At 41.7% G+C, this 10,338-nt stretch overlaps 1 protein-coding gene and 1 long non-coding RNA gene across 3 annotated transcripts in view; both read right to left on the bottom strand.

The window, feature by feature from the left end:
- The window catches only part of LOC109377649 (zinc finger protein 813-like), a 17,906-nt gene extending 14,903 nt beyond the window's left edge, over positions 1–3,003 (bottom strand). Inside the window, exons 1-2 of the mRNA XM_019634068.1 lie at positions 2,911–3,003; positions 1,367–1,499 (exon numbers count right to left, since the gene is read on the bottom strand). Of these exons, the coding sequence (XP_019489613.1) occupies positions 1,367–1,499; positions 2,911–3,003 (226 nt within the window). The remainder of the gene's footprint in view (positions 1–1,366; positions 1,500–2,910) is intronic.
- Positions 3,004–3,620: 617 nt separating this feature from the next.
- On the bottom strand, positions 3,621–8,680 carry LOC109377658 (uncharacterized). 2 transcript variants are annotated; one of them, XR_002122912.1, is made up of 7 exons: positions 8,481–8,680; positions 7,949–7,992; positions 7,022–7,130; positions 6,119–6,314; positions 5,539–5,633; positions 4,657–4,799; positions 3,621–3,855 (listed from the first exon to the last, which is right to left on the bottom strand). It is a non-coding gene; the product is annotated as an uncharacterized LOC109377658 (long non-coding RNA). The 2 variants fall into 2 exon arrangements; XR_002122911.1 differs by having other exon boundaries at positions 7,022–8,680.
- Positions 8,681–10,338: the final 1,658 nt, after the last annotated feature.

Raw genomic sequence — 10,338 nt, 5'->3', positions numbered from 1 at the left:
GCTCAGCTCAGGCCGGAACTCGAACCGCTGTTGCTCAGAGCTCAAACTCTTGAGCGAGCTCTTAACCAACTGAGCCACTCGGCCAGCCCCTGAGGGATTTTTTTATGATTTGTTCATTTGTCTTCATGTATTTATTTATTTTTAAGATTTTATTGGGGAATTGGGGGAGGGGAACAGCATTGAAGAATTGGGGAAGGGGAACATTGTGTTTTTTCAGGACCTATCAGTTCCAATTCCAATTCAAGTTGTTGTCCTTCAATCTTAGTTGTGGAGGGCGCAAGCTCAGCTCCAAGTTCAGTCATTGCTTTCAATCTATTGGGTCGTCGGAAAAGTCATGACGTATTTTCCTATGTTTTTCATTGCAAAAATGCGTCATGACTTTTCCGACAACCCAATAGTTGCAGGAAGGCGGAGGTGAGGGGATGGCCTGCAGTCCATCATCCCATGTGGGAGTTGAACCGGCAACTTTGTTGTTAAGAGCACACGCTCTTACCAACTTAGCGGCAGCCCAGCTGATGCGCAGTTCACTGGCCCACGTGGGAATTGAACTGGTAACTCTGTTGCTCAGAGCTTCTGCTCTAACCAACTGAGCCACCCGGTAGGCCCCAATACTTTTCCATTCTTAACTATAAGAATTATAGTATGGCTGTGAGGCAAAAATGGAAGAGATCTAAAAGGGAAGAAATTAGGTTTAGAAACAGAACTGGGGCGTAGGGGTAGTGGGGAGAGATTGGTAAAATGGTACAAAATTTTAGCTATAAGATTAGGTCTGAGGATTTAATGTATAACATGGTACTTATAGTTGATGATACTGTAATTGAAATTTGCTAACAGAGTAGAACTTAAGTGTTCTCCCCGCCCCCCCCAAAAGGTAAATATGTTAATTAACTTTATTATGGTAATCCATTCACAATGTATATGTATATCAAATCACCACATTGTGTACTTTAAATATATTACAATTTTATTTGTTAATTATACCTCAGTAAAGCTGAGAAACAATTTCAAAACTCCAGTCACCGCTTGCCTCCTCTGAATGCATAGGGAACAGTATAATGTACAGATACCTAGCTCTCTTCCAAGAACGACCTAATCAATAACACAGGGGTAGAAAAAAGGGAATTGGATATTTTAAGTTGGTCAGAAGGTTTTATGCATACTTAAGCCCTAGAACAATTCCCAATGTATCATGAAATGGGTAGATCATCTGGAGAAAGGGCAAGTTTAAACTTTAGACACCATGAAGCTTTTAATTTCTTAATAAACAGGGCCTTCACTCTCAAGCAATGTCTAGGTTCCTAGGAGACAAACAAAGAAAACTGAAAAGATACCCGAGGGCTGACCCCGACTATTGGAGGGAAGTTACCCTCGCCCAGGGAGAGCAGTTTCCTGTAGTTCTCCAACATCACGTCCATGTACAAGGCCCTCTGAGCAGGGTCCAGGCATTCCCACTCCTCCTGAGAGAATTCTATAGCTGTTTCCCTGAATGTCAACTGTCCCTGAAATGAAAAACACACTTCACAAAAGGGGCCACAGAAAGAGTTCTTATCCTCACACAAAATGAGACTAGGAGAGAGGTGTAAGAATCAGTTTGGTTGAAGTGAATGGTTTTTTTGTTGTTTTTTAAAAAATTTTATTGGGTAACTGTTTTTTCCAGGACCCATCGGCTCCAAGTCAAGTTATTGTCCTTCAATCTAGATGTGGAGGGTGCAGCTCAGCTCCAATCCCAGTTGCCATTCACCATCCCATGCAGGAATCGAACTGGCAACCCAACCTTGTTGTTAAGAGCACGCACTCTAACCAACTGAGCCATCCGGCTGCCCTGAAGTGAGTGTTTTGACAGGTCCATGTAAGGAATTTTGAGTAAGATACGTGTCCCTAGTTTTGGCTTATTATACTTTTCCATTAGAGGTTATGATAGTCTGCTGCTTTTAAATACTATAATACCAATTCAGAAAACATCTGTCATTCATACAATACACAAATTTTGCCTTAACATTCAATTTTGCATGTGTCTTATATTTTAATATCTTTCACACAAATCTTTCTTTCCTGATAATAATTGTACCTAACTTAGGTATTAATAAACAGATATGTATATGATCTGAAGTTAGTAATAATTTTGTTTCTTCCATATACTACTTCTAATTGTTTCCTGTCCCAGAGTCCTGTGACTCCAGCCATTGTACTTTTGCTCCAGAATAAAGCAACTGAGTCCTTCTGTTGCCGGGCTAATATTGAGCCATTCTCATATTCACTAAATCCAGCTTGTCATGGGGCAGGTACCTGCAGTTTTATCCTGCAATCAATGCATCTATATTTATTCAGATCTCTAGCGCTTTATTCAAAGTTTATATTTGCATCTAGAATAAGTCTTCATAAATTGATGGAACCGTCATTACCAACATTTAAAAATACAATACCACCAATCTAAATTGAAGTGGCCAGGTGCAAAAAGAAAACTAAACTTAGATCCAGTTATATAAAGATCACAGCTAACTAGTATATTATGGATTAAATAATCTATCGTTGTTACCACCCCAGCCAGGTTCAAATCCCAATCTGCCCCTAACTAGTGAGTGAATTTAGATGAAACCCATAACCTCTCTGTGCCTATGTTGTCCTCATCTTTTCGAGACATGCGATAGTGCTGCCTCATGAATTTATGAGGAACAAAGAAACTACCACGTGTGTGGCCTCCACAGCAGTGATTCATACTTTGGAAGTGTTTTTTAATGGCTCTACATTCAATTCTTGGAAGCCTCTAAATGACAGAAAAACTTTTAAGTCATTATTTCAGGTAGGAACTGTTGGTAAGTGGAGAACGTTGGGTTTCAGCTGACATGATGCATGTGGCTTACAACTGATATTCCCATACAAGGTCCTCTAGCTCAGAAGACAGATATCTGCCATGAGAGCTGACAGGATGGCCGCCAGGGATTTGGCAGTAGGAATCTTGTTACAGGCTACATTCAGAATCTTGGGGACTTTCTTCTTTACCATTATCTCTTCCTTTATTTCACTGGGTGCAGGCTAAAGTCCACAAATTTGAATTCAAGAACCTGATTGTGGACAGCGCCTTGGTTCTGTTCTCTAGTGGAATCCACTCCAGGGGTCAGCAAACTGGGGCTTGCGAGCCACACGTGGCTCTTTGGGTGCATTCCATCTCAAAAGTTTGCCGACCCCTGGAAGAGCCAATCCTGTCCCTCACAACAATTTAAAAACTATTCGAGAGCCATAAATATATTTTTACATAATCACCACTATGTGAATAATATCCTTTAAAATTTTTATAAATGAAACTATGATAGTTTTCTTTCTTTTTTTCTTTCTTTTTTTTTTTTAGGTTTTATTGGGGAATTGGGGGAGGGGAACAGCGTTGGGGAATTGGGGGAGGGGACCGGCCAAGTTGTTCTTCGATCTTCGTTGTGGAGGGTGCCAGTCGCCATCTGGCTTCCTGTCGGCAGCTCGTGGCCTCTAAGCTCGAGGTGCTGTGTTCAATCTTAGTTGCAAGTGGGTGTAGCCACCATCCCATGTGGGAGTCGAACCAGCAGCCTTGTTAAGAGCGCACACTCTATCCACTGAGCCATCCGGGTGGCAGCTCAGCTCAAGGTGCAGAGTTCAATTTAGTTGCGGATGGACATAGCCCACCATCAAACAGACAATCTTGTTGTTACACTAGCTGAGCCAACCTGTCCTGTTGGCAGCTTCGCGACAGCTCAGCTCAGGCGCAGTGTCACTGGCCCATGTGGGAATCAAACCAGCAGCCCTATTGCTCAGAGCTTGCACTCTTAAGGCAACTCTTAACAGTCACTCAGCCAGCTCCAACGGTGACTTTAAAATATCTTTTGCTACCTGCATAATACAAGAGAACACACACAAGAGAAAAATCTTATAAATATAATGACTGTGGGAAGGCTCTTAGCAAAAGCTCACACCTTATGGCTCATGAGAGGACTCATATTGGAGAAAAACTTTATAAATGTAGTAAGTGTTGGCAAAACTTTTACCCTATTTGGAAACTTACTAAGTATTAGAAATTACATACTGGAGAGAAAGCACACAAATGTAATTTGTGTGGTAAGGGTTTTACCCAAAGGTCAAACCTTAAGGTACATCAGAGATTTCATACAGGAAAAAAAACGTACAAAAACCTAAAGAATGTGGTAAGACTTTTGTCATATGTTCACACCTTTGTAGTTTTGAGAGAATGCATACAAATGTAATCAAAATGCCTGTAATTCATGTTATATTTAAGAGAACCCCCAGACCAGGTTACTGAGAATTTAACTGGAGGGGTGTTAGAGGAGGCCAAGCCTTGCTTGCTTTTGGTGTGTTTTGGCAAATCTGGATGGGTAGGTACCTGGAAAGACCTCTCGACGCATTCCTCTATGCCAAATTTAGAGTTCTGACTACACTTTTGTGTGGCTGGCTGTGTGTGGGGCTTTGAGTCCACGTGGGGATGTTTGACTTGTACCTGGGGATTACAGACAGGGCCCAGGACTAACATATTCTTGACAGCTCAGGAAACATGACAGGAGAAAACATCAGGCCTACTGGTTATGGAATTGGCAATGAGAAGTGAGTCCTGGCAGAAGTTCTCCAGAGGGGCAAGCCAGTAAAGTCCATCTCACATCTTTGGGCTGGTCCACAAACCTCACTTCAAGTGCTTTCTAAAGAGGCTGTTTAGAGCAGGATGACCTCACATCAGGTGTCTTGACTGGTGGCTGACCTAGGAGAACAGGGCTGAACACAGGTGTCTTCTTGGTCGTTTGGACAGACACTGGCCTGGTGAGATGCTGTGGGAGAAGAAACCTCATATTAGACACCTCAGGAGTCAGAATTATCAAACTGGATTCAGTGAAGGACTAATATAGTCAACCTTATCATAGAAAATGTGGAAATAATAAGCAACTTACGGTAAAGGAAAAATGGCAGACTAATATAGTATGGGAAAATAAATACACACTAGAAATTTCTCTACATTAGCAGAAAAAGAGAAACAACTCAATTTAAACAGACAATACATACAAATTTTATTTCACAGAAAAACATGCAAATTGTCATTGTACATTTGCAGAGATACCCACCTCAGTGGTGGTCAGGGGAAAGATTACAATTCCAATATGAGTATTTTGCCTATTAGATATGATAATTAAAACTTTCCTTTATATTGCCTTTCATTGAAACCAAGGGGAAAAGAAAATTTCCCCACATAATGTGGAGAGCGTAAATAGCAACTATCCTTTTAAAGGGCAATTTGGGAGTATTTACAAAAATTTAAGATGCCTTGTCTTGATACAACATCATAGATGGCATCAGAGGAAACACCACATGTGCACAGAAATGCCTCCATCAGCATTTGCTGACCTACTGCACAAATAGCAAAAGAAAAAAAAATTCAAGTAAACTGGAATGTGAAAAATACACAAATGAAATGACTCCTATAAGCCAGCCTGGGTTTTAACATAACCTTGCCCACCTGAGGAGCACAGAAGTGAAGCGAAACAGATAGAGAAGAGAGCCAGAGCAGGGCACCTGATTCGGGGGATTCCTGCCAGGTCCTCTGTTGCTTCTCTCGGGGCCTCATAGGAAATTCCTGTGGTAGAATTTTTCTCTGCTGCTCTTCTTGCCTGCAGAACAAGTCAAAAATCAAAATGGTCAGGATGCCTCTGACCTGCCCCTATCCGCACCAGTGACTGGGAACCAAGCACTCTCCTGGGGCCCAGTCCCAGCCTTTGTTTTGGGGTGAGGGAGACATTGAAGCCCCTGTGAACTCTGCAAAGGCAACTCCTTCCATCACCAGAGAGCTAGCCTCCCCACTTCCAGGAAGGGCCCCCTTTTTTACTGAGGTTTCAGCAGTCAATATTCTCATTTAGACTCTACTGCTTCTCAGCCTACCATGTGCAACACCCCAAGATATTCTCTGCCCCATCCCAATGATTCTCATTACTAGAACAAGCTGAGTGGTAACCCCTGGAATGTGTAGAGCTCTTGTCTACTTCTCTCGAGTTTTCCTGTCTCTGCCTGAGATGGCTGCACAGAAAAAGTGGAGGGAGATACCATCTCCTGAGGTTCCATTGTCCAGGGATCATACTGACCCTGAGATATTCCTCACCTTTGTTTTGGTTCTTTGTCTCTGTCAAACTTGTGACAGGACCCTGGAGTCTGGAGGTCTTGGGCCTTCATGAGCTTCAGGTTATCTTTTTTATTGGAGCCCAAGGGCTGGGGGCAAGGGCCCCACTCCAGAACTGCACGGGGCACATCCTGCTACTGGCCCTCTGCCCAAAGGCCCCACATTTCTTGCACTTCACCTGTGGGTGGATGAAATGAAATTCCTAAAATCAGAAATGTAATTCAAATGGAAATCATAAAGAAGAAAATAAAAGATAAAGCACTTTATGTCAAAACTTAGGACCTGGGCAAAACCTGTGTTCAGGGAAAATTGCTTAGTCTAAATTGACACATTATAACATACAATTTATAAGAAAAGTTCACTAAGAAACTGGATTCATAAAAGTAAAATATTACAAAAGGAAGAAAAAGATGGTATTAGTTAATAAAAAAATAAATAGGAACTAGCGGAAAAATAAATAGAATATATCAGGAAAATATATTTCTTTGAAATCAGAAATAGAATACATTGCCACAAGCTGTCATAAAAAGATAAAATTAATCATAATGGATTATAGTACAAAAAAGAAAAGATAATTTTGCCATAGAAACAGGGAAGAAATGATCTGGAAATGCTATGCCTAATCTTGGGACAAACATTGGAAAATGTACAAAAAGTATGTTTTGCTCTTCATTTTAAATGACCAAAATCGAGCAATGAAGAAGCATGTCCTAACCACAAATTAAGCTAGAAACATTCTTGCCTCCATGTTGGACTGGAGACTGCACAAATGAGGTGCTTCTCTGTTTTATTTACTGGTTTAGGGTCAGGGTCCTGAATTTCCATAACCCGAAATAAGTTCTCATGAATACATTGGAATAAAAGATAAATTAGTTAATCACTTACAGTTTTTAAAAGCCCTTCATGAAAGGCTTCAGGGCTCCATGACTGCTCAGCCACCACCCCACTCAAATCAGGTGCTGGGTGACCATTCCTTAGAAATTTTTACCTTCGTCTAAAAAGAACATTTTTGAAATATTTTTTTAATCAGGCTCTGTGCTAAGAAATAGTGTTAAACAATTAAGTATCCTTACTTCTGTTGCAGGGGGCTAGGCGATGCCTCTGCCCAGGGAGGCCCAGAGGAGGGGCCTGGACCATTGGGTTCTTTGCAGGGTGTAGAAAAGAATTCAAGGACTAGCCGAAAAGTAAGTAAAGCAAGGATACGTTTATTTAAGTGGAGGAAAAAGGAAAAGCAGACTACTCCATAGACAGAGCAGCAGCACTCCTGCTGGTGTTTTGAGCCTATTATTGGTATGCCTTTAAGTTAAGGGGCTGTACATTTAAATTTGCAGGAGGAATAGTCAGGGGTTTTCTGGGAAGTGCAGGTGGAGAGTTCTCAAAAGGTCTCTGTGGGCCATTTTGTGACCTTTTATGGTCTTTCAATTTCTAACAGTGGTGGCGCTGAATGTGTCTTTTACCGTGCTAATGTATTATAATGAGCATATAATGAGTCCTAGGGTCACTCCATGCCAGGTGAAATCCTTCCCCATGTTGGTTCTAGCTGGTGACAGCTGGTCTCAGCAGCTCCCAGATTATTAACCATTTATCCTGTCTTGGGGTCTGGTGATAAGTTTCAAGGACAAGTTTCAAAAAGGGCTTAGATTTCTTGTTCTGCAGCCAGCCCTTCCTTTCATCTTTCACAGCCAGTCCTGCCTCTGCAGCCAGTCCTGCCTTTTATCTAACTCACTTCAACACCTAAAATGGCCCTCTATGGACTTTTCCCACTCTTCTATTTCTCAGGGGTAAACTGATGGTAAAATAATGGAAACTAACCTGTTGTCTTGCTGTCTGTCAGTAGTCTTTCAGATGTGTTGAAGCTGGACAAATGACACAGGAGACAGAGAGGTTTCCAAGATGACTGGGGAAGGAGGCCACTGAGGGGAAGATCCCTTTTGCTGGGTTTTGTCCCCCTCCAGCACTTCCCTTCCGGATAACTCAATCAGCCTAATCTAGTCATACGTGATCTCATCACTGCCCCTCCCCAACTGATGGAGTGTTTTATTGGGTGTTTACTATTCTTCAGCATCTTTATTTTAATCTCATTTATATACACTGAAACAACATGCTATAATTTGGTATTTGCAATTCCCAGGGATTTTCAAATATCCAGATATAACTATAGGCTTTTAACACTATATACTATATTTAAAATATTTATACATATGTTCACAATGGGAGAGGTTGTGCCCATGTGGGGGCAAGGGTATATGGGAAATCAATGAATCTTCTGCTCAATATTGTTGTGAGCCAAAAACTGGTCTAGAAAATAAAGCCTATTTTAAAAAATATTTACACATATGCCAACCTGCCAGCTGTTTCAATGAGCATCTTGAGGGGATGGGACAACTCAGTCTCCTCATGGCAAGGAGTTCACTGGAAACCAGGGCTTTGAAGAGTCTGACCTCGTAGACTCCAGTGTAAATCCAGGTTAAGAATGGTCTGGATCAGCTAAGACATGGAGACAACCTAAGTAACCATCAATGCATAAATAGAAAAAGAAAATGTGGATTATACATACAGTGGAATATTATTCATCCATAAAGAGAATGATAATTTTTCATTTGCGACAACATGGAAGGACTTTGAGGGCATTATTTCAAGTGAAATAAGTTAGAGAAAAACATATACAAAGTTCTTTCACATATGTGGAAGCTAAAACAAAAACAGAAACTTTGGTCATAGATACAGAGAACAGATTCGTGATTGCCAGAGGTGGAGGAGGGTTGGCAAATGGGTGAAGGGGGTCAAAAGGTATAAATTTCCACTTATAAAATAAATAAGCAATGGGGATGTAATGTACACCATGGTGACTATAGTTAAAAATACTCCCTATGTATTGGAAAGTTGCTAAGAAAATAAATCTTAAAAGGTCTCATCACAAGAAAACATTTTTTGTAATTATACTAGGTCTGACAATTAAGTTCGCGAACTCATCCTGGACAAAGTGCTACATACCTTATTTAATATCACCACAGTCACCTTCTAAGTACTCCCCTTAAGAAACTATGCACTGACTCCAGTGCTCAGCCCACCCTTCAAAGCAATTTTGGAACTCTTTTTCTGGAAAGGCCATCAGAACTGTCATCATTTTACCCTTGATGTTCTGAATGTCATCAAAATGTCTTCCTTTCAATATTTCCTTTATCTTCAGGTAAAGAAAGAAGTCAACAGGGGCCAGATCAGGTGAGTAGGGAGGGTGTTTCAATACAGTTATTTGTTTACTGGCTGAAAACTCCCTCAGACAGTGCTGTGTGAGCTGGTGCATTGTCGTGATGCAAGAGCCGTGAATTGTTGGCGAAAAGTTCAGTTTGATTTCGTCTTTTTCACGCAGACTTTTCATCACTTCCAAATAGTAAACTTGGTTAACTGTTTGCCCAGTTGGTACAAATTCATAATGCATAATCCCCCTGGTATCAAAAAAGGTTAGCAATATCATTGCAAAAGGTTCACGAACATAATTGTCAGATTTCATATGTGGTGACAGATGTTAACTAGATTTACTGTGGTAATCATTTTGCAACATATTTAATCATTATGTTTTACACCTGAAGCTAATATAATTTTATACGGCAATTATACATTAATTTAGAAAAAAGAGTGGGAGTGTTTTGGCTAATGGGGAGAACTCAGATGGGGAGCACTCCATGAGGTGGGGCATTGGGTCCAGGACCAGATTCCAGGACAGCACAGGGAAGATCTTGCTTTCAAGCCCGGAGGGAACCTGGAAGCAGACAAACATTCAGGGACTGAGCAGAGAGGGAGGTGCTCAGTGATTGAGAGGGCTTTAGACATCCCAGGATCCAGGGAGCATCTGGGGATTGAGGGTGGAGTTTGGAGACAGTGAGAGAGTCCTCCAGTGATTCCACCGGGATCCAGTTTCTGACACTTCATGGGGAAGGGAGGCCCCCTTTCTGGAAATGGCAGTGGTGTTTCTGAAAGCAGCTGGGGACCAGAAGCCGGAGAAGCTGGGAAAGCCTGGGCCTGGGTGACAGGCTGCTGATGCTGGTGGGTGAAGGTGCTGGGACTGCAGTGTTCTTGGGAGAAAGGACTCTGAGTTTCAAATATGTCAAGAGGGGCCGGCCGAGTGGCGCGATGGTTAAGAACTGGCTTGGGACGCCAGAGGGCCCCGGTTCGGATCCCACATATGAGGGCCAGTGACACTG

The sequence above is a fragment of the Hipposideros armiger genome, unplaced genomic scaffold (assembly GCF_001890085.2).
Source record: "Hipposideros armiger isolate ML-2016 unplaced genomic scaffold, ASM189008v1 scaffold_1488, whole genome shotgun sequence".
Taxonomy (NCBI): domain Eukaryota; kingdom Metazoa; phylum Chordata; class Mammalia; order Chiroptera; family Hipposideridae; genus Hipposideros; species Hipposideros armiger.
Note: the sequence above shows the minus strand (reverse complement) of the source record. Positions and strands in the feature narration are given on the sequence as shown.